The sequence below is a fragment of the Ovis aries genome, chromosome 1, assembly GCF_016772045.2.
Source record: "Ovis aries strain OAR_USU_Benz2616 breed Rambouillet chromosome 1, ARS-UI_Ramb_v3.0, whole genome shotgun sequence".
Classification (NCBI taxonomy): Eukaryota; Metazoa; Chordata; class Mammalia; order Artiodactyla; family Bovidae; genus Ovis; species Ovis aries.
In genome coordinates this window covers 26,915,001-26,939,690 of record NC_056054.1, presented here as the reverse complement: position 1 = coordinate 26,939,690, position 24,690 = coordinate 26,915,001, and the positions used below count along the sequence as shown (strand labels likewise).

The following is a 24,690-nucleotide window of genomic DNA, read 5'->3' as shown; positions in this document are numbered from 1 at the left end:
TGTGTTCAGTTGAGAATGTTCAAAGTGCCATACAGTTCAGCTCATTTCACATGCTAGCAAGGCTATGCTCAAAATCCTTCAAGCTAGGCTTCAGCAGTACGGGAACTGAGAACTTGCAGATGTTCAAGCTGAATTTATTTAGAGAAGGTAGAGGAACCAGAAATCAAATTGCCAACATTTGTTGAATCATGGAGAAAGCAAGGGAATTCCAGAAAAACATCTTCCTCATTGTGTGAATCACAACAAACTGTGGAAAATTATTAAAGAGATAAGAGTACCAGACCACCTTACTTGTCTCCTGAGAAATCTATGTGCAGGTCAAGAAGCAACAGTTAGAACTGGACATGGAACAACAGACTGGTTCAAAATTGGGAAAGGGTTATGACAAGGCTGTATATTATCACCCTGCTTATTTAACTTATATACAGAGTACATCATGTGAAATACCATGCTGGATGAATCATAAGCGGGAATCACAATTGCTGGGAGAAATGTCAACAACCTCAGATATGCAGATGATGCCACCTAATGGCAGAAAGTGAAGAGGAACTAAAGAGCCTCTTAATGAGGGTGAAAGAGAGTGAAAAAGCTAGCTTGAAATTCAGCATAAAAAAGACAAGATAATGGCATCTGGTCCCATCACTTAATGGCAAATAGAAGGGAAAAAAGTGAAAGCAGAGACAGATTTTATTTTCTTGGATGCCAAAATCACTGCAGCAGGCATGAAGTTAAAAGACGTTTGCTCCTTGGAAGGAAAGCTATGACAAACCTAGACAATAAACTGAAAAGCAGAGACATGGCTTTGCTGACAAAGGTCCTTACAGTTAAAGCTGTGGTTTTCTAGTAGTCATGTATGGATATGAGAGTTGGACTATAAAGAAGGCTGAATGCCAAAGAATTGATGCTTTTGAATTGTAGTGCTGGAGAAGATTCTTAAGAGTCCCTTGGACAGCAAGGAGATCAAACCAGTCAATCCTAAAGGAAATCAACCCTGAATATTAACTGGACAGACTGATGCTGCAGTACCAATACTTTGGCCACCTGATGGGAAGAGCTGGCTCATTGGAAAAGACTCTGATGCTGGGGAAGATTGAAGAGAAAAGGAGAAGGGGGCAGCAGAGAATGAGAAGACTAGATAGCATCACTGATTCAATGGACATGAGTTTGAACAAACTTTGGGAGATGGTGGATGACAGAGGAGCCTGGTGTGCTGCAGTCCATTTTGTTGGACACAGCTTAGTGACTGAACAACAAGAACAACAAATGGTAGCTCTATTTTTGGTTTTCTGAGGGGTTTCCATAGTGGTTGCATCAACTTGTGTTCCCATCAATAGTGTAGGAGGGTTCCCTTTTGTCTTCACCCTCTCCAGCATTTGTTGTTTGTAGACTTTTTGATGATGGCCATTCTGACTGGTGTGAGGGGGTACCTGATTATAGTTTTGATTTACATTTCTCTGATAATTAGCAATGTTGAGCATCTTTTCATGTGTTTTTTGGCCATCTGTATGTCTTGTTTGGAGAAATGTCTGGTTTAGATCTTCTGTTCATTTTTCAATTGGATTGTTTGTTTTGTTGTTGTATGAACTTTTTGTATAATTTGGAAATTAAGCCCTTGTTGGTCTCATCATTTGCAAATATTTTTTCCCGTTCTGTAGGTTGTCTTTTTGTTTCATTTATGGTTTCGTTTGGTATGCCAAGGCTTGTAAGTTTGATTAGGTCCTGTTTGTTTATTTTTATTTTTATTTCTGTTGCATTAAGAGACTGATCTAAAATACTGATATGATTTATGTCAGAGAATATTCCACCCATGTTTTCTTCTGGGAGTTTTATGGTGTTAATGTCTAAAATCTTTAAGTCTTTAAGTCATTTTGAGTTTATTTCTGTTAATGGTTAGAGATTGTGTTCTAACTTTATTGATTTATATGTGGCTGTCCAACTTTCTCAACACTACTTAAAAATTTTTTATTCATTTTTATTTATTTATTGTGGCATGTGGGATCTTTAGTTGCAGCATACAAAGTCTTAGTTATGGCATGTGGGATCCAGTTCCCCTACTAGGAATTGAACCTGGGCCCGCTGCATTGGGAGCACAGGGTCTTAGTTGCTAGATCACCAAGGAAATCCTCTAATATCACTGTCTTTTATCCCATTGTATATTCTTGCTTCCTTTGTTGACAATTAATTGACAGTAGGTGTGTGGGTTTATTTTTGGGCTCTCTGTTCTATTCCATTGATCCATAAGTCTTTTTTTGGTGCCAATATCATGCTGTTTTGATTACTGTTGCTTTGTAGTATTATCTGAAGTCTAGGGTGGTTATGCTTCCTGCTTTGTTCTTTTTCTTCAGGATTGCTTTGGCAATTCTGGGTCTTTTTTGGTTCCATATAAATTTTAGGATTATTCTAATTCTGTGAAAAATGTCATGGGTAGTTTGATAGGGATCCAGCCATTGTCATAGAACTGGCTATTTTAAATTTTGTTAATTTTTGCTTCCTATTTTAGGGGCTGTTATTAGGTTCATATATGTTTATAATTATTTCATGCTTTTGCTGGATTAAACTTTTTATCAGTATATAATGCCCTTCTTTGTCTGTTGTTACCTGTTTTGACTTAAAGTATATTTTTTTCCTGACAACTATATAGCCAGTTCAGCTCTATTTTGATTACTGTTTTCATGGAATATCTTTTTCCAGACTCTATTTTCAACCTCTGCTTCTGCCTCTAAAGTTAATCTCTTATGCTCTTGTAGATAGATGGTAGATGGATCCTATGTTTTTTCATTTAGTTTTCCCATCTTTGCCTGTAATTGAAGAGGCTAACTCATTTACATTTAAAGTAGTTATTTACTTATTTATTTTTGGCTTTGTTGGGTCTTCATTGTGTGGACTTTTCCTCTAGTTCAGGCAAGCAGAGGCTACTCTCTGGTTGTGGTGTGTGGACTTCTCACTGCAGTGGCTTCTCTTGTTGCAGAGCACAGGCTCTAGGGTGCCTGGGCTTCAGTAGTTGCGACTCGGGCTGTAGAGCACAGCGTCAGTAGTTGTGGCTCATGGGTTTAGTTGCTCTGCAGCATGTGGGATCTTCCCAGACCAGGGATCGAACCCATGTCTCCTGCCTGGCAGGTGGATTCTTTACCATTGAGCTTTGTTTTCTTGGGCTCCAAAATCACTACAGATGGTGACTGCAGTCATGAAATTAAAAGATGCTTGCTCCTTGGAAGAGGGCTTTCCTGATAGCTCAGTTGGTAAAGAATCCACCTGCAATGCAGAAGACACCGGTTTGATTCCTGGGTTGGGAAGATCTGCTGGAGAAGAGATAGGCTACCCACTCCAGTATTCTTGGGCTTCCCTTGTGGCTCAGCTGGTAAAGAATCTGCATGCAGTGTGGGAGACCTGGGTTTGATCCCTGGGTTGGGAAGATCCCCTGGAGAAGGGAAAGGCTACCCACTCCAGTATTCTGGCCTGGAGTATTCCATGGACTGTACAGTCCATGGGGTTGCAAAGAGTCAGATACAACTGAGTGACTTTCACTTTCCTTTTCCTTGTAAGAAAAGCTATGATAAACAGACAGCATATTAAAAAGCAGAGACATTCCTTTGCCTACAACAGTCCATATAGTCAAAGCTGTGGTTTTTCCAGTAGTCATGTTATGGATATGAGAGTTGGACCATAAAGACAGTTGAGTGGCGAAGAATTGATGCTTTTGAACTGTAGTGTTGGAGAAGACTTGAGAGTCCCTTGGACTGCAAGGAGATCAAACCAGTCCATCCTAAAGGAAGTCAGTGCTGAATATTTATTGGAAGGACTGCTGTTGAAGCTGAGGCTCCAGTACTTTGGCCACCTAATGGGAAAAACTGACTCATTGGAAAAGACCCTGATGTTGGGAAAGATTGAAGGCAGGAGGAGAAAGAGACAGAAGATGAGATGTTGGATGGCATTACTGACTGGATAGACATGAGTTTGAGCAAGCTCCAGGATATGGTGATGGACAGAGAATCCTGGAGGACTACAGTGCATACAGTCCTGGGTCGCAGAAGTGAACTGAAGTGACCTAGCACAAACGTACAATATACTGATTCCGTATTCAAGTATATTAGGAAATGATCACCATAATAAATCTGGTTAACATCTGTACAAAAGCTGTGTCTTTATGGGAACTGAGAGGTTCTTGGTGATTTTCTGTAATTGTAAAATTATCAGAACCAATATAACATTAGCATCACTGTGTTTTAGGATTTGCATTGAATTATAACATCTTAGTTGGAATAGACTGGTTTATTTTATAATTTAGAAATGACTTAGAGAGGATCAGTGTCTCTTGTTTAATGTCACTCAGTAAGTAACTAGTGGGCCTCAGGTGTTGGAAAAGTGAAAGTGTTAGACTCTCAGTCATGTTCCACTCTTTGCAACTCCATAGACTGTAGCCTGCCAAGCTCTTCTATCCATGGGATTCTCCAGGCAAGATACTAGAGTGAGTTGCCATTCCCTTCTCCAGGGGATCTTCCCCACCCAGGAATCAAACCCAGGTCTCCTGCATTGTAGGCAGACTGTTTGAACCAGGGGTTGGAGGCCTTAGCTGAAATTGACTCATCATATAATTTTTCTTTCCAAAGTAGTAGGAACTTTGGATAACTTTCTGTAATTATGCATTAAAATAGTTTCCTTTGTCTATCCCATGAAGGGTTACTTGAGCAGTAACATAACCCTTTCTGTGATACAGCTTTTCCATTAATTATGCAACAGTTATTTCAGGTAAACTTTCTCAGTTAATGTATCCAAACAACATTTTTAAGTTTCAGGCCCCAGAACTTGTGGTCAACCTGCCAGTTGAATGATGGATAATTACAGAAAGGCATCAAAAACTTCTCTTGAAAAAATTCCAATTTCTGCTCAAGACTTTAGTTTGCAGCAGGAAAAGAATGATGTAAAGACATCAGACTGGAGTAGATATTCTTTTCATTTAAATGTTTATTTTAAATGTTTAATAAATTTAAATGATTTTAAATGTTTATTAAGTACATATCATTGTGGTAGTCATTGATGGTAAGGATTCAAGGAAGGTAGAAGACATGATTAGAACTAGAAGTAGGAAATGGACTGATGTTTAATGATTTACTAAAAATTGCATGGAATACATTCTGAATGCTATTGTTTTCTATATCAGACACTTAAATTTGTTAAAAATTATCTGTATTTTCTTGTTAATAATTGATTATTTAAGGTTAAAATCTCATTTAATACTTATTACTGCATTATAAAAGAAAAACCAGGAACTGGAAAGTCTGACATTTTTATTTGTTTCAACCAATTTTGCTGATTGTGCACTGAGAAGCAGTGAATCTTATTTTCAAAGCATTGTGTTCTCAGAGAGAACTTCATTTCTAGGGATGTAGCTTTGGGGAGAATTTTATACTCTTGATGCCTGCATGTTACGTTGCTTCAGTTGTGTCCAGCTCTGTGGACTGTAGTCCTCCAGGCTCCTCTGTTCATGGGATTCTCCAGACAAGAATACGGAGTGGGTGCCATTTCCTTCTCTAGGGGATATTCCTGACCCAGGGATCAAACTTGAGTCTCTTGAATTGGCAGATGGGTTCTTTACCACTAGTGCCAACTGGGAAGCCCATATTGTTGATAGCTTAAAAGAAAAAGTTAAAAATAGCTATTTTGCTGTCAAATTACCTCAGCTTTTTTTGGAAGCAAGAGGACATTTGCCACTCATATAAGAAAAAGTAGGGAAGATCAGAAAATAACTGAGGTATGTTTTTTAATACATTATTCCTATTAAAAATGTAAATGTTGTTTCAGTTATGTGAAACAGATTGCTCACTGAAAGTGAAACCTGGCGATTTTTCAGTCTTTTAACTCCCTGGTTGCATTTATCTATATTCAGTAGATTGATTTTTTAAAAAAATCTTTGTAGCTTTTATTTATACATACAAACTTGATTTATAGAGGTTTTTCTGTTCTTTTTTTCTTTTTGAGTAGAGGAATAGTGTGTGTAAAAAGTTTTATAAACAGAATTGTGGATCACCTTTGCTATATCAGGTCTTTATTGTTTAGGCTTTTGTCAGTAAGATGACGTCTACAAAATTATTAGAGTTGTTATCATAGAATAGCAAAAGAAAATTTAAAATAATTTGGTTACTGGATAAGGTTAAGCTAGTACTTTAGAATAGAGCCCATTTTTATTTTTAAAATTAGGAACCTGCACTAGTTTCTACAAGAAATTATATATGTTTGACAGCTGTTTTGACAGGTCTGTAAAAAAAAACTTTATCAAGAATTATAAAAGAAAAATGTATTAAATTTAAATATCAAAAATCCAGGAGCAAAACATTCTTTTATAGGTAAAAGTGCTATAATTCCAGCTTTTTACTGGAAAATAATGTTAGTCAAAAAAGAAATTAATGGTGAAAATCTAAGATGGCTTTGGCTTAAGTTTTAATTAATTCCTTTAAATATTATGGAATAATTTAGAGACAGAGGGACAACCATGTGAGGATACAGGAGGGAAAAAGAAAAAAAAGAATAATTTAAAAAGAAAAGCCTAGTAAAATTTTTTTAATTGAAATATTTTATTTACAATATTAGTTTCAGGTGTGCAGCATAGTGATTCAGTGTTTTTAGAGTTTATACTCCATTGAAAGTTATCACAAGATAATGGCTGTAATTTCCTGTGCTATGCAATACATCCTTGTTGCTTATCTACCTAGTAGGTTTCTAAAATAAAAGATAATATTAATCTGAACAGAGATGAAGGCAGAGAACATAGAGGACTGTACTACAACAGGAATTATAAAAGCTAGGTCCAAGTAGGTTTGTAGAATTAGTAATCCCAGATGGCTCAGTGGTAAAGAATCTGCCTGCCAGTGCAGGAGACCGGAGACTCAGGTTCGATCCCTGGGTGGTGAAGATTGCCTGGAGGAGGAAATGGCAACCCACTCCAATATTCTTGCCAGGAAAATCCCATGGACAGAGGAGCCTGGCAGGCTACAGTCTGTAGGGTCGAGTCAGACACAACTGAGCATGCACACACACCAAGTTGAATAAGATGTTTCAGTGAAGACATAAATGGTAAGTTTGATTTCTTTCGTTTTTTTGAAAATATGCTTTGACATAAACATAGTTAGGAGTAAATGAATTGTGTTCTGATCTTTTGAATTTAGGTAGTATTTTTGTTTTAAAATGATGTATAGTTATATGATTAGAAGTGTTTGACTGCCCAAATTTGTTATTTAATGAATTAACCAAGTTAAATCAAAAGTGCTACATGCAGTTTGCTTTTGGTGACTAATTTTTATTCATGTTTTTAATCTTTGTTTAGAGGTGTAAATTTAAGTATCAATTTAAGGCATATAGGACAAACTGAAAAGTGAAAAAAAATCCTGATTTCCATAATACATAGTATACAAGCTATTTCTCGTATAGAGGGGCTATAAAATGTAATATTTTGATTTGTTTATAGTTTGTACTCTGGGGTAAAAGTATAATAGTTCTTTTAATATTTCAGAAAAAAATTGGTTCTGACTTTTTGTTCATTATTACTATCTTTTTGTAAACATTATTCTTTTAAAGCAGTTTTAGTTTCACCATATAGTTGGGCAGAAAGTACATTGTTGTTGTTCAGTTGTTCCGTCACGTCCGACTCTTTGTGACCCCATGGATTGCAGCACACCAGGCTTCCTTGTCCTCCACCATCTTCTGGAACTTGCTCAAACTCATGTCCCTTGGGTTGGTGATGCCGTCCAACCATAGTGCCCATGTAACTCCCTTCCCCCACACAGGAATAGCTTCCCCCACTATCAACATCCCTGCACTAGAATGGTACATTTGTTATAATCGATGAACCTACATTGACACATCATTATCATCCAAAGTCATAGTTTACTTTAGAGTTCAGTCTTAAAGATATCCATTCTGTGGCTTTTGACAAATGTATAATGACATATATCCACCATTATATCATCATACAGAATATTACTATCATTTTTAAACTGAGTTCCCATTGGTTTTTTAAATGTTTCTTACTTCAGAAGATTTTATTAAACTTCTTTGTTCTTTGGAGATGGAAAAAGTCTGTTGACGTTGATTCCCCATGTTTAAAGGGTCAAGTTGGAAGTAGATTAATGACATAAACAGGTAGTATTTAGTAGGAAAGTCATGTGGGAAAGATCTTACCACCTGGGTGTGTGTTTAGTCACTAAGTCATGTCTGACTCTTCCCTGTCCTTCACTATCTCCCGGAGTTTGCTCAAATTCATGTCTGTTGAGTTAATGATGCTATCTAACCATTTCATCCTCTGCCATTCCCTTCTTTTGCTGTAAGTCTTTCCTAGAATCAGCGTCTTTTCCAATTTGTTGTGTTATTTTTGCTTCATTTTCTTTTAGGTTAATTGTGGTACATCAGTTGCAAGTTTTATTTCCCTTTTGGTTGAAACGCTTAATGTAAAACAGCATTTTACTTCTAAAATTCCTATGTTTTGATGTAATTTGCCAGAATTACATCAGAACCTCCTTTATGGGCATTTTGCTGTTATTTACTAAGTGGGCATTAACCCTTTCTCATACTGTTTTCAGAGTTTAAAATGTTTTATTTTTTACTATTCAGTTTTGAAAGTAAATTGTAAAAGGTTTTTTTAATGTCTAACCAATTTTTAAAAAATGGTTTTTGCATTTTAAATAACAGATTTTTTTTTTGTTGTTGTTTTTTCTTAACCCAATAGTTTGCTTGCCTAAACTGGATTTGAAGTAATTCAAACTACTGGAGCTCTGCCACTTTACAATATCATAGAAAGAAGCAGATTTTCAAATAATGGAAGAGTCTAAGACCTCTGAAAATGAAAATCATGAACCAAAGAAGAATGCTTGGGCTCTTTCTGAAGAAAGCAAAGCAGTTAAAGTTATAACTAATCAAACTTTGAAAGCTAAAAATGATAAATCCACAAAAGAAATTGGGACCAACTCTCCAAATAGGAATAGTAGTAAAAAAAATAAGCAAAATGATATTTGTATAGAAAAAACAGAAGTTAAATCATGTAAAGTAAATGCTGCCAGTGTTCCAGGTAAAGATTTAGTCCTTCGAGATCAGAGTCACTGCAAAGCAAAAAAATCACCTAATTCACCAGCAAAAGCAGAAAAGTTACCTGCTTCTCAGGCAAAAGTAGAAAGAGCACCCAGTTTACAGGCAAAAACAGAAAAACCATCAAAGTCACCTAATTCACCAGTGAAAACAGAAAAGACATCCAGTTCACAGGCAATAGTAGCAGAAAAGACACTTAATTCACAGAGGAAAGCAGAAAAAGCACTTGGTTCTCAGATGAAATCAGAAAAGGTACCCAGCCTGCCAGCAGAAGCTGAGAAGGTACCCAATTTACTGTTGAAAGAAAACATGAGACAGACAGAATTACAGCACATTGGAAAAAAAATTCCAAGTTCCTTTACTTCTCTGGATAAAGTGAATACTGGTGTTGCAGAAGAAGAAAAATCTGCTGTGGAAAACTCACAACCACCTCAGAAGCAGCAAACGTGTACAGATAATACTGGTGATTCTGATGATAGTGCTTCAGGAACTGAAGACATATCAGATGATTTGAGTAAGTAAAACTTAGATTATCCCACAAGTCACATTTTTGGAGAGATTTTTTAATATTAATATTCTTTAAATTTTTTCCTAGTTTAACAATTTTAACTATGAAAAAGACATTCTTTAGATGGAAAAACATTTATTATGATAGGACAAAGCTTGCGAAAATACGAATTTAGTGGCTTCTGTAGTTGGTACACACACAGATACATATACTGGTTTTAAATGGTCCTGGTAATACAATGCCCATTCATTCACCAAACGTGTATGCATGTATTGAGTTCCTATTATATGTCAGGTATTTACAATGGAAAACCAAAAGAACACAGCCCCAGGTCTCAAGGAAGCTTCTAGTTAGGTGAAGGTATTACAGATAAGTAAGGTGGTAATTTAGTTTAGTGCCAAAAACTTAGAATTGAGAAAGTACATGATTTAATTGAGGTATTTAGACTTTTGGGGCTTCCCTGGTGGCTCAGTGGTAAAGAATCTGCCTGCCAATGCAGGAGACACAGGTTCATTCCCTGGGTTGGAAAGATCCCCTGGAGAAGGAAATGGTAACCCACTCCAGTATTCTTGCTTGGGAAATCCCATGGACAGAGGAGCCTGTGGCAGGCTGTTACGGTTCATGGGGTGGCAAAAGAGTCGGATACAACTTAGTAACTAAACATCAACAACATTTAGACTTTGGGTTTAGAAAAGGCATGATGCAAATGTGAGACTGCAGGTGTGACCGAGATTTAATATGACTGAAACAAGGACTTGAGGAGGAATTTGGCAAAAGATGGAGCTGAAAAAGGCACACAAGAATTAGAGAGTAAGGGGCCTTTAGGATATGATAGGACTTTATGAGTGTCTTGAGAAGCCACTAAAGAGGTAGCACTGTGTTCACATATATACGTGTGTGTCTATTTTTGGGGATACAATGCAGCACATTCTTTGACGGGAACAAAACAGAGATTTGTCAGGACACTGTTGGAATTTACTTGAGAACTATCAATGTAAAATTAATTTTCTAATGGGATCTTGATATTAGCTTTAATTAATTGCTTATAAATATTGTCCATGTCTCTTGAGTAATCTTAATTTTGTTGAAATTAATGAATTTTCCCTGGCAGTCTTTTTTCCTGATGTTTCTGTGGCTAAAAGAATAAAACCTTTTCTTGATGTATAACTAGAAAAAGCTATTTTTAAGTCATTATTTACCACTTTTTGAGAAATGCTAATAAAGAGTTCAGAAATAACTTCTTTTTGTTTCTAGTGGTACACAGATAATGGTTTATTGACAGATTCTTTTTTTTTAAATTTAGTAGAGGTACCTGTATGTATGTAAAAAATAATTAATACTTTTATAGATATGGCTTAGGACAAGGCCCCCAAAAGTAAGCCAAATTAAAGACAATATCAAATAAATAATAATACTGGAAGTTTTTGGATATGGCAAATCTAAACATGATAGTATGTGACTAAAGTTGGGAAATACTGGTGTATGAGACCACTTACAAGGGTCTGATCACTTTAATTAGTTAAAGCTGTGATTTAAAGATTTTTTTTTTTAAGGTGACAAAATAAAGTGACAGAGTGAGGTAGTTAAGCTAGTGAGCTCTGGAGTAAAATTTCATAGGTTTTGAATCTTATCTTCCTCACTTTAGAGCTTTGTGATCTTGGATAAGCTGCCTATCCTTTACAACATATCTTCAGTTTCCTCATTTTTTTAAAGAGTGTAGGTGCTGCTGCCTTTGTTATAAAGGTTAAGTGAAATAATTGATAGAATGTTTCAGGTAGTCCTTGACACAGTAGGCACAATGGCAATGAATATCCTTTATTATTATTATTTCTCCAATTAAGTGCAGTTTTGTTGTTTGTTAACGTGGAAAACAAGTTGAACTAGCTTAAGGAAGATAGTAGACTGAGTAGAGGTCCTTTTGGGAGACTTGTTTTAACAAAGTAATGAGAATGAGTTATAGTAATCATTTCATAAATAAGGGCTTAAAGAATTCTCAATATGTATAATACTGGCCTTGAAGTCATGTTGATACATAATTATGTAGCACTTTTTTTTCTATTTTGTAAGTTAAATTTTTATGTATATTTCCCCTTTGTAAATTAAATAGAATAAAATCTCTTTGTCCTAGGTCATTGTCTATTTGGACTTAATTTAACATAGGTTATAGACTTTTCATTAATCTCAGGCCCACCTGATTAGTGAATTAATTTTCATTGAGTCCAACTCTGGCTCCTGTGTAGCAGTTACACAGTTTCTCCTTTTGCTATTCATAAATTTAAAAAATATTTTGAGTGATATCTGCCTTGTGCCAGTTACTGATCTAGTCACTGAGAATATAACAATGAACAAAACAGGTAATACTACGCTTATGGAGTTAATATTCTAGTGGGAAGAAATAGATGGCAAACATAGTAAGTAACAGAATTATGTAATAAGTTAGATGGTGATAAATATTATAAATAAAACAGGAAAGGTCATAAAGAATGAAAGAATGATGCTGCTGTGTCTGGTGGTGGTGTTTCATATTTAAATTGTCACTGAGAAGGTGACATTAGAGCAAATATTTGAAGAAAAGATGTGAGAGAGTGCTCCTGGTAAATATTTGAAGGGAGAATATTCTAGATCTGGGCTTCTCAAGCTTTAATGTGTGTAGGAATCACCTGGGAAGTGTATTAAAATTCAGATTCTTGGGCTCCATTCTCTGGGGTTTTTTATTTAGAAAGAGTCTGATGATGCTGGATTTCTAACAAGCTCCTGAATGAAACTGCTGCTGCTGGTGGTCAGGATCATGCTTTTGGCAGCAGAAACTGTTAGTAACTCATCTTTTTACTTTTCACTTATACCACCCTTCCTTATGTTTTCAACATAGCAGCCAGAATGATCCTGTTAAAATTATTCAGATTGTGTTACTGCTATTCAGAATGTTTCAGTGGTTTTCAATATATCAGAGTAAAAGCTAGTGTCCTTGCTGTGACCTTGTGATTTTCGACACTCCCCCCTGCTTCTCTGCTCTCATTTATCTACTTCTTATCCTTTTTCTCTGTTCCAACAGCATGATTTCCTTGCAGTTCCTCAAATGTGAAGGCAAATGGTCACCTATTGTCTTTTGTATTTGCTTTCTTCTTTGCCTGGAATACTCTTCTTCCAGATGGCCACATGGCTAGCTGTCTTACTCCTTCACCTTCTCATTGAGCCTTTTGCTGGCTTGCTTATCTAAAATTTATAACCCTTACCTCTACTTCTGGCACTCCTTATTCCTTGTACCATTTTAATTTTTCTCCAAAGTTCTTATTATCATGTCATATTTAAAGTTTCTCCCATTTACCTTTTTATGTTTTGAGATACAATTCATACACCATAATGTTTGCCATTATACAATTTAGTGTTTTTTAGTGTATTTATAAAATTGTGTAGATATTACCACTGTCTAAATCTTGAATATTATCACCACCTCTAAAAGAAATTCCATACTCATTAGCAGTCACCACTCATTATCCTGTCCTCCTAGGTACTGCCAACCACTAATTTAGTTTCTGTCTCTGTAGATTGCCTCTTTTATATGAATGAAATCGTGAAGCATGTGGCCTTTTGTGTTTGACTTCTTTCACTTAGTATATTTTAAGATTCATCCATATTGTAGTAGGTATTGGTATATCATTCTTTCTTATTGCTAAGTAATACTCCAGTTGTGCCCTTCTTGTGGTAGGAGACATATCACCTCCAGAAGCACACTGTTCTTGTTCAGAAAATTAGTGCTATCAAAAGAACCAACTTTCAGGGTTCTTATAGATAGCATGTAGAGTGGCTTTTCAGGGAGCAGGGAGAAGTTTATTGATTATCTGTGAGCATTTACTTTTAAAAGTGATATTAGATTTGTCCAAGTCAATTTAACACACTGTTATTGTCATCTCTGGTCTAGCATTGTATTAAAATCTGAAGGTACAAAAGTGAATAAGACCTGGTCATTAGCATCAAGGAATTCATTATCTAATGTAACATGTAGATAAATGAATACAAATTACATTACTGTGAAAATGTGAGATAATAGAGAGTGCTCAGAGAATATAAATATCAAACTGTCTTCTGAAACAGGTGAAGCTTAAGCTGATTTTTGCAGTACAGGTAAACAGTGCTAGTTGAAGTGGGACGGGCCTTGATAGTAGAGGAAACAGAACATGTCAAGGCATTGATCCTTGGAAGGCAGTGATCCATTGTAACACATTTGTTATGAATGATGTGGAAAGTGTTAGGGCAGGATATAAGGTTGGAGATATAGACTACTTAGCTCTTTTAAAAATTTTTTTAACTTTTTATTTTCCATTTTAAGTCTTTATTGAATTTGTTACAGTATTGCTTCTGTTTTATGTTTTGGCTTTTTGGCCATGAGGCATGTGGGATCTTAGCTCCCCAACCAGGGATTGAACCCACACCCCCTGCATTGGAAAGTGAAGTCTTAACCACTGGACCATCAGGGGAGCCCTAGCTCTGTTTTTGAGGTCTTGGCTTAAAATCTCAGAAAAGCCTTCCCTGAAAGTTTATCTCCTTTTCCGTTACTTGTTTTTTTTTCCTTTATAGTGTTTGCACAGCTTGGAATTATTGTATTTAAACTGTTGACTGCCTGCAAGAGGACAAGTACTGTATGTTGTGTGCTAGAGAATTTAAAACTTTATTCTGAACTTTATGAGAGCCCATTAGGTATTTTAAGCATGAGAGTTACATGATTCAATTTGTATTTTAACATACCGCACTGGTGGAACATGCATTATTGCATGTTGGAACCTACTATATTCCAAGTATATGTTGATAGGCGCTAGAAATGCATGGATTGAAAGTACATAGTCTGTGCCTTAAAGAGATTACAGTCTAGCTAGGAGAAACAAAGAAAAAATATTGATGTGGAAATATCTATTGAGTTCAGTGAAAGCAAAGAAGAAGGACCCTCATAGATTTGTGAATTTGTGGTTTGGAGTATATATGTTCTTTAAGCTCATACTTTATATGAGTCACTGAAGTGACTTTAGTTCAGTGAGTCACTTTTGGGATTTAAAGTAGCTTTATATCATATTTACTTTGGAGATTCTGCAAGATGGTATGCTACATTAGCCTTTTGTAGTGAGTCTTAGTCACAGTTGTCTTTTTTGATATAGGTAGGTCAGAAGAAGATAGGCATTTGACCCATGAAGTAGTTTTTTGTGTGTGAATTTTGATATCATGTATATCTTTTACTTAATATTTTATGTAGGTATACCAATTTGCACTACCAAGGAAAAATATTTTTTCTGTATGTGTGTACATTGAATGTCTGTTTTTCATTAAATTTTTAAAAATTTACCAATTCTATTGATGGTAACTAAGTGATTGCTTCCTTTTCTAGGTAAAATGAAGAGTGATGAATCTAATAAAGAAAATTCTTCAGAGATGGACTATTTAGAAAATGCCACTGTGATAGATGAATCTACATTGACACCTGAGCAGAGGCTAGGCTTGAAACAAGCAGAAGAACGCTTAGAAAGAGATCACATCTTTCGACTTGAAAAAGTATACTATATTGTTTTAGTTATTTGGAGGAAAGTGCATGTTCAACCAAGTACAGCTCTTTTTATTTTTCTTACAGTATTCCTTAGGCAGAGATATCACTCATTTTCCCTTGCTTCCCTCTTTCTTTTCTTCTTTTCTCCCTCTCTTTTGCTCCATATGTTCAGCAAATCCTTTCATCTGTGAGTCTTGACTTCATTCTTTCATCCCAGGGCTTGACAAACTATGGCTTATCGCCTTGTTTTTGTTTTCTAAAATTGTGGTAAAATACCTCATGTTTTTAGGAACAGTTTTATTGGCACACAGCCGTGTCATCCTTATTATCTATGGCTGCTTTCTTGCTCCTATGACAGAGTTGAGTTTTGAATACTTGTTGCAGTGTATTTGGATCACTAAGCATAAAATATGTATTCTTTACCAAAAGCATAAACTATTTGCTGAAATATTACTTTGTTCCTTTACAAAAGTTGTGCTGACCCCTGATTTACTCATTTATCAAATAGATATGGAGAGCTTCTTATGTTCTAGATATTGTGCTAAACACTGGGGATATATTGGTAAATATGGCACAGCTTCTGCACATTAGAAGTTAACAGTCTGTTTGGAGTGCCAAATAAAATAGCAAATACTACAGGATATATTAAACTTTCTCCGTTCCCCCTAGGTTTTCTCTTTCTCTTTTCTCCCATATTTACTGAGTATCTTCTATGTATTAGGAACCGTTCTAGCCATCCGTATCTTGTTGCTAAGAACTTATTAATTCCCTGACCTAGAAATACACATTCCCAGCCTTAACAACAAAAACACTGCTAGATATTGAAAGAAAGAACCATAAATCATTTTGTTCTTAAATAGATTCTTGGAATATTTGTGAGTATGCATACAGGGAAATATTAGGTTGGTGCAAAAGTAAGTATGGTTTTAGACCCTGAATTTTAAATCATTATAACTAGGCTCAGACACATCTTTATTAATCAAAATAGGAACCATTATAATCAAGACATTTTTGACAATGAGAAATAAGTGTGTTTATTCCTGTAGCATAAAAATACATGCTTGATTCAACGAACTCTTGGAAAGCATTTTCTGCATCCTGTGGAAGCATTTTCCTGTATTGGTTTCTCCAGGATTCAGAACACTGTAGTGGATCAGACTGGCAGCAGACCACCAGTGACCATGACCTTTTTTGGTGCAAGTTTGACTTTGGGAAGTGCTTTGGAGCTTCTTCTCGGTCCAGCCACTGAGCTGGTCAGTGCTAGTTGTGTAAAATCCACTTTTCATCACGTTTTCTTTCATCACTCATCAACTTTTCCTGTAGTTAGAAGAGGATCAGTTTCGATGGTCCTCTCAGTTGGTCATTGTCACCTTCCAGTGGCCAGCTATTATGCTCCTCATCTTCAAGTCTCCCATTTCCTTTTCAAAACTTCTCGAGCCACCACTGCACTAAACCTTCATTAGCAGTTCCTGGCCAAATGCGTTGTTGATGTTGCAAGTTGTCTCTGCTGCTTTATAACTCATTTTTAACTCAAATAAGAAAATCACTGGAATTTACTTTTTGTCTAACATCGTTTCTATCGTCTAAAATACATATAAAATAAACAGCAGGTAATAATTTATTAGCAAAAAACATAAAGCAAGAAATGGAGATTCAAATGATGTATAACATAACATTTATTTAAGAATGTATTCCAGTATCAAATGGCAAATTTCAACAGTCCAGACTTGCAATTACTTTTGCGCCAACTTAATATAATAAATAGGTCATCATTTCTGATAAATAAGGAAAGAAAGAAATGGTGTGACTTTGTATAACTTAGAAAAAGGTCATATCTAAATTGAAGAAGGCAATCCTGAGTCATTAGTAAAACTTATGACAAAGTAGCTATCCTCTGAAAGTAGGAAGGAGTATCAAAGAGTATATAAAATAGGAAAGAGTTTGGCTTATATAGTTTCAGAAAATCCTAGTTAGAAGGAAGTCTTTTTTTCAGTTTGCTGTTTTACATAGTTCTGTCTTTCCTCTCACTTTCTCTTTCCTAAGTCTGGAATTAGTCTGGATCTGTGTATTATCAGGATAAATATTGAGTAGTTGTGCCATGATCTGGTGATAAAAAGTTAGAATTGGGGCATACATGGCTTCATTATACTGCTTTTCTAGGGCTTCTTTTAGAGAAAGACATGTAAGCAAATAATAATAGTAGTAACAATATTGTTTGAAAATGGGATCCCAACTTGAGTTGGGGTATAGAGGCATAAATTTGGGAATGCTTTATAAGAAAGTGACATTGGAACTGAGTTTTCAGAAATGGCTAGGAGTTGAGTAGGCGGGTTGGAGAATGGTGGTGTAGGTAAATTGTATGACATCTATAAAGGAAAGGTGAAATGTGTTTTCAAGAAATACAAGCAGATGTGAAAATGTGTACTATATGAAGTAGGAAAAGTCACTTGTTGGGAAAAGGAAGAAGTTGGGGTGGAATGGATATTTGATAGTAGTAGGAAAGAAGGGCCTGAGGTGAAAGAAATCTTGAAAGCGTATAAAACATATTGTTGTTGAATTTAAATAGTAATGATGTAAAATCAGCGTGCCAGTACCAGCGTAGATGTCTATAAACTCTTCTTTTTCTGACACCTTCTTGGTTTTCATGCCCTCCAAAACCTCTTGTTTTCAACTCATTATATTCTTAAATAAAACTTTTCTTTACCAATTTTAAATACTCATTAAGAATATTCTTACCAGCTTGCTTTTGATTACATCAGGTATTTGGTTCACAGTTTACTTATGGATTATCTAATCGAAGAGTAAAGATGTAGACTTTTTAACCTGTAGCAAGAAGGAATAAACCCAAACTGTTAGATCTGGGTCCCCAACCTCCAGGATCTGATGATCTGAGGTGAGGCTGATGCAATAGTAATAGAAATAAAGTGAACAATATATGTAATGTGCTTGAATCATCCCCAAACCATCCTGCCCCATCAATGGCAAACTTACCTTCCATGAAACCCATTGATGGTGCCAGAAAGGTTGGGGATCAATGTAGATCAAGAGAGTAAATTTTCCCATGTGTGCATGCATGCTCAGTCGTGTCCAACTCTTTTTAACCCCATGGACTGTAGCCCACCAGACTCCTCTGTCCATGGAATTTTCCTGGCAAGAATACTGGAGTGGGTTGCCATTTCTTACTCCAGGGGAATCTTCCCCACTCAGGGATCAAATCTAGTCTCTTGTGTCTCCTGCAGTCACAGGTGGATTCTTTATGACTGTGCCACCTGATAGTAAGTGTTAAATATTGATTATGAAATACTTAGACTTGCCATGCCCAGGAATCTTGTTTTTTTAATTTAAAATTACAGCTTTTATTTTTTCCTGTTATTGAGAAGTAATTGACATACATTGACTGTATAAATTTAAGGTATGATGATGATTCCATTTATATGGATTGAAATAATTACCACAGTAGGTTTAGCTAACATCTTCTGATATAGATGCAATAAAAAGAAAAGAAAAAAGTAATAAATATTCTTTGATGAGAACTTTTAGGATTTACTCTCAGCAACTTTCTTATATATCATAACAGCAGTGCTCATTATATTCCTGGTGCTTATTTATCTTATAAGTAGAAGTTGGTACTTTTTATCCACACTTCTCCAGTATTCTCATCTTCTCCCCTCTGCCTCTGGTAATCAGAAGTCTGATCTCTTTTTCTTTGAGGGATTTAAAAAAATGATTCCATATAAAAGTGAGATCACAGAGTATTAATCTTTATCTATCTCACTTATTTTACTTGGCATAATGCCTTCAAGGTCCATCCATGTTGTTGCAAATGGTAGGATTTTCTGTTTTTTTTGTTTGTTTGTTTTTTGTTTTTTTTTTTTAATGGCTGATTTGATTCCTGGGCTGAGAAGATCTGCTGGAAAAGAGATAGGCTACTCCCTCCAGTATTCTTGGGCTTCCCTTGTGTTTCAGCTGGTAAAGAATCCGCTTGCAATGCGGGAGACCTGGGTTCCATCCCTGGGTTGGGAAGATCCCCTGAAGAAGGGAAAGGCAACCCACTCCAGTATTCCTTCCTGGGAAATTCCATGAACTGTATAGTCCATGGGGTCGTAAAGAGTCAGACACGGCTGAGCGACTTTCACTTTCATTTTCTTTGCTTCTTCATATAGACATTTATTGCTTTGAACTTTCCTCTTAGTGCTGCTCTTGCCGTATCCCACAGGTTCTGGTATGTTATTTTTCCAATTTTGTCTCAAGAAACTTTTTAATTTCCCTTTAATTTTTTGTTTGATCCATTGGTTGTTCAGGACACAAATCTTTATTCTAGCTGGTCTATGTAAACTTACCAATGTGTTTGTTAATGGTAAAATAAAATACTATAACTATAATAAAGAAATTTTTAACCATTGTATTTTTCATGTGTCCCTTCTGTGAAACTAGAAGCTTTATGATGATGAGGACATTTTTGTCTTATTTACTGTTATGCTTAATACAGTACCTTGCACATAGTAGTTGGTTAGTAATTAGAGATAGTTTGCATCCTGGTTAAATAAATGGGTTTTGGAGTCACTGAGTCTTAGTTCTGCCGCTTACTGATTAAGTAAGTGGTTAGAATTGGTAAGTTATTTAACTTCTTTAAACTGGTTAACATTGGTAAGTTATTTAACTTTAAATCTCAGATTATCATTAAAATGAAGTTGGTAGAAATTTGCTTGTTGGGCTATGACAATTAGATAGTAGAGATAAAGTTCTTGGTGCAGCGCCTGGTGTATGCTAAGTACTAAATAAAGATTAGCTACTTGTAGAAATGAGTTATTTTACCAAGTAGGGCAATTTTTATTACTTCATTTTTATGGCCATAGAAGCAGGTTTAAGTGTTAGAAATTTATCCAAGATCAGTTGAGATGTCATTTCAGGCCTTTTGTCTCCCCCATTCAGTGTTACATCAAGCTTTTCTTACTAAAAGATTCCAGGCATGTCCTTGTCTGCTCACATTTTACATTTGAAAAAGTTGTCTGATAAGTGAGCATATGATTTCCTTAGTGACATCATCAATATTCATGGCTTTAGGTATTTTGTATTTATGCTTTCAACTCCTCAGTCCAGCCCTTCTCGCCACTTCCACAGTTCTTACCTTGAATCAAGTCAGTGTCATCTGGATTATTGCAGTGTGCTTATAATAGCAATAAGTTCTTTTTGTTTCTTTTCTTGATAAAGAAAGCAAGTGATCCCTGTAAAGTTAGATTAGATCTTGTAATTCTCTGCTCAGAAGTCTTCAGTACCTTCCCCTCACACATAGAATCCTTAGGGTCCTTATAAGGGGCCTTGTGATCTGACTTCTGTTACCTCTCTCTTCAGTCATTGTAGCTTTTTTTTTTTTTTGTAGTTTCTCAAACAAATTAAGCACATTCCTTCCTCAGGGTCTTAGCATTCACATTTCTCTTCACTTGAAATGTCTTCATACATCCATACAACCCAGTCCTTTACTTCCTTTAAGTCATTTTTATCAGTAAATGATGATTCTATTTTTAAAAAGAAGATACCTCCCTTAAATTCCTATTTTTTTATTTGTGCATTTGTTTATTTATTACCTGTCTTTCTATCTTAGAATGTAAATTCACGAGGACAAGAATTTTCATCTATTTTGTTTATATTATTATCTTCAGCTCATAGGGAATATTTGACATATAGTATGAGCTCAGAAAATATTTGGTGAATTAAGTTATGGTCACAAACTAAGAGAAGTATCTGTGAGGGCTTAATTCATTCTCCAATAAGGACAGATTTGAAGTAATTTTAAAGAAATGACTAGATTGAACTGATTTTTCTTACTTGCTTATTGCCTTGGGCAAATTTCTTAATTCTAGGGATTTAGTTGCTTTGCCAGTAAAATGAGGAATTCCTCATAGGGGTATTGTAAGGTTAATAATAATGGATACTCTATAAGAGAAAGCTATTGTTTATTTTTGATCTGTGGCAGGACTGTTGCTAAATTGGGGCAGGTTTCCTATTTAAAGGAAATTGTATTATGTTCTGAAGTAAGAGAATCTTTTTGCAGCCTGTTGAAGCTCAGTATGAGGTAAAAATTAAGCATTGCTGCAATTTCAGTGTAAGGAACTAGAAACAATGTTTTAAAATTCAACATAGATTCATTGTGTTTTGATAATTTTTTATTGTATCATCTTAGGGTCTTTGGTGATTTCTTCTTGGCTTTGGACTCAGATGTACATGAAATTAAATCAGTGTCTACTTTGTAATACTGTTGTATCCTTGTAAAAGTTACAAGCTATATGAGCTTTTTTCCCTCAGGTGTATAAAATGAAGATAATACTAATGTAATAGGATTATTAGGGGAGTTAAAATGATAAATTTTATGTCGAACATCTAGCATGGTGCCTAGCATATAACAGGCACTTTGAAATTTTAAACTTTTTATTATTTCAAGATTGCATGTAGAAAGTATGATTTAAGTATTGTGACTGCTACTTTCCGTGTGTCGTAATTGTTTTCCCTTTCATAGTAGTTACCTCAAGAGGTTATCCATTTATTCCCATGTGATTGTAATTGATAAGAGTGTTTTCACAACTCATCTTTTGGAGTTGTCTTCTGTATTTATAGTACTTGTTGTTTGTTTAGTCGCTAAGTTGTGTCCAACTCTTTTGCGACTCCATGAACTGAAGCCTGCAAGGTTCCCCTGTCCATATTTCCCAGGCAAGAATACTGGAGTGTGTTGCTATTTCCTTCTCCAGGGGATCTTCCTGATTCAGGAATCAAACCTGCATCTCCTGCATTGGCAGGCAGATTCTTTACAACTGAGCCACCAGGGAAGCCCCATATTTGTAGATTGTTTTGAAATCCCCAATTTGAGAGTAGATTTTATCTTTCATAGGAATCAAAAAGATTGAAATTTTGAAACCAATTTTTGGCAGTGTTGGCAACACTAAATAATAATACTGCCTTTTTTATTTTACAGTGAATTCTAAACGCTATGTTAGATGAATACATGATATTGTTTGAAATTAGTATATTATCTCCTATGATAACTACTTTAAAAGGATACCTACCTCTTGGGTGTATGAGTATTGAATTGTTTATTAAAAAGTATTACTTCACTGCTTATTTTTGCCTCATATATTTACATAGTTGTTATATTAACATATATAGTAAAAAATTTTTACTGTTTCTGTTTTCTGAAAAAATGTGTTTATAACTTTTTTTTTTTAGCGCTCACCAGAATATACCAATTGCCGATATCTATGCAAACTTTGCTTAATTCACATTGAAAACATCCAGGGAGCTCATAAACATATAAAAGAGAAACGACATAAGAAAAACATTTTGGTAAGTCTTTTTAGAAAATATTTATTTATTGAATGATAAAACTATATGAAATATTTTTATTAATGAAATGAAAAACCAAGTGTTTGTCCTTTCTTATAGTAGTAACTGATATGATAGTATTGAAAGCTTGATTGCCCTTTTTCTGTTAGATGGTCAGGAGGGGAACCTGCTCAGTGACCAGTTTGCTCATCCTAAAGTATGTTGTGATTCCTAAGCTTAAAAGTCAGGTGCAGTCAGTCCAACTGATTTTTATTGAGTTCTTATGTGTTAGCTCTATGGAGTGGTGAATAAGATAGTCATGGGTCTTGCCCTCAGAGTTTCTAAAGTATTGGTGAAAGCATACAATGAATAAGGATTTAAGTGTGATGAGTTTCATTGAAGGGGGAATTGTGATACTAAGGAAGTGTACAAAGGATATTTTACTTAATGTAGAGGAGGGATGATTTCTTTAAGAAAATGACATTTGAATTGTTGAACCTTGAAGTAGAGGTTTAAAAGGCAGAAAGCTAAGTGGCATAGAAGGGTGAGATGAGAGCATTTTACACAAAAAAGCAGCATGAATAAAGGTCTCTAAATTGTGAAAGGACATGACATACGGGGAACTGAAAGAGTCTAGTATGACTGGAGCAAGAGAGCTAGGAGAAAAATGGTATGAAGTGAAGCTGGAGAAGTCTAGATCATGCAGGGCCTTTGGGAATTCATATGTGATCAGTTATTAGAATGTTTTCTTTTTGAAATTCATTTGTATGTTAGCTATTTAATTTTTCTCTTCAAAATTACAATACTTAGTCTGTATAACTTCTAACTTATCTCTAAGGTATCCTCTCTGAGAAATACTCTTTTACTTGACCTTTCTAGCAAGTCTGTGTTACAGATACTTTCTTCCTGTGTCCATACTGACTTGATCAAAAAACCTTATATTTATGTATTATAAATATTTGTGCTTCTCTCCTCTTGCAGACTTCAGTATGTAAATGTTTTCAAGGACAGATTTAATTTCTTATTTATTTTTCTTCATTCCTAAGTACAGTATCTGACACATAGTTGGTGATAAGTACATTTCTATTGGAAGAAAAATGCATTCAAAATATTCAACAACTTGGGAAAGAAATCATTCAAATTTTATCAGCCTAGTTTTATTCAGTTAGCATTTCAGAAGAGTTAATTCCCTGGTGGCTCAGAGGTTAAAGTGCCTGCCTCCAATGCGGGAGACCCGGGTTCGATCCCTGGGTCGGGAAGATCCCCTGGAGAAGGAAATGGTAACCCACTCTAGTATTCTTGCCTGGAAAATCCCATGGATGGAGAAGCCTGGTAGGCTACAGTCCATGGGGTCGCAAAGAGTCAGACATGACTGAGCGACTTCACTCAATAGAGACAAAGTGATAGTTTAAGAGATAATAAATGAGAAATTTCAAGGAATGTTGGAAGGTGCTGATCACTAGTTGCAGGAAGCTCAGGGAATTCCCAACAAACTTAAAAAGAAAGTCATTACACATTATATACATTACAGAGAAATTTTAGAATATTTTAAAAAACCCAAACCAACCTTAAAATCAGCTATCCTGAACTTTTAGTGAAGTTGTAATATAGAGACTGGATTTACCTTCTTGAAATAAGCAACAAAACAAAAAGACAAATATTACTAATAATGTTTTTCTTTACGCAGTGAAGGACTGACAGGGAAAGCAAACAAGCTCAATGATTACTCCAATTTGAGAGAGTTTTCAGATTGTACAATAGGGAGCAGAATGCAGTGGGCTCCCAGAGATGAGGAGATGAACTTGACTTCAGGGAGTACAGTGTGGCTAGAGTTTGTAGGACAGAAAAACAAAAAAGAAAGCTATACAGGCAGAAACTCAAAGATCTATGAACAGTTCCCTCAGAATATTTAGTGCAATACTGATTGGTGCACGCATGTGAGAAAGCTGCCTGAAGTCAGGGAAAGAACCATCTGAAAGGATTAGAATAGTGCTTGGTGCACCTCCAAAGCCGCAAATAGTATCTTCTAACTGTCCAGGCTGAAAAACCTCATGAGACTTCCCTGGTGGTCCAGTTTAGATAAGATTCAGCGCTTCCAATGCAGGGGACCTGGGTTCAGTCCCTGGTCAGGGATCTTGATCCAGTATGCCACAACTAAAGATCCTACATACTGCAACAAAGATACCACATGCTGAAACGAAAATGAAAGATCTCATGTGCCCAAACTAAGACTCAGCACACACAGTGAGTTCATTAAAAGGAGCTA

General features: G+C 35.6%; 1 protein-coding gene across 28 annotated transcripts in view; it reads left to right on the top strand.

Moving 5' to 3' along the window:
• TUT4 (terminal uridylyl transferase 4) overlaps positions 1–24,690 on the top strand; it is a 136,447-nt gene that overhangs the window by 26,255 nt on the left and 85,502 nt on the right. For 23 of the 28 annotated variants that reach the window (XM_060409143.1, XM_060409132.1, XM_060409045.1 and 20 more), the window contains exons 2-4: positions 8,717–9,586; positions 14,955–15,118; positions 22,329–22,445. In XM_060409143.1, coding sequence (XP_060265126.1) covers positions 8,806–9,586; positions 14,955–15,118; positions 22,329–22,445 — 1,062 coding nt within the window. In that variant the 5' untranslated portion in view covers positions 8,717–8,805. Of the gene's footprint in view, positions 1–145; positions 7,069–8,716; positions 9,587–14,954; positions 15,119–22,328; positions 22,446–24,690 lie in introns of those variants that run through there. The other 5 variants (XM_060409144.1, XM_060409046.1, XM_060409108.1 and 2 more) reach the window with 1 other exon arrangement.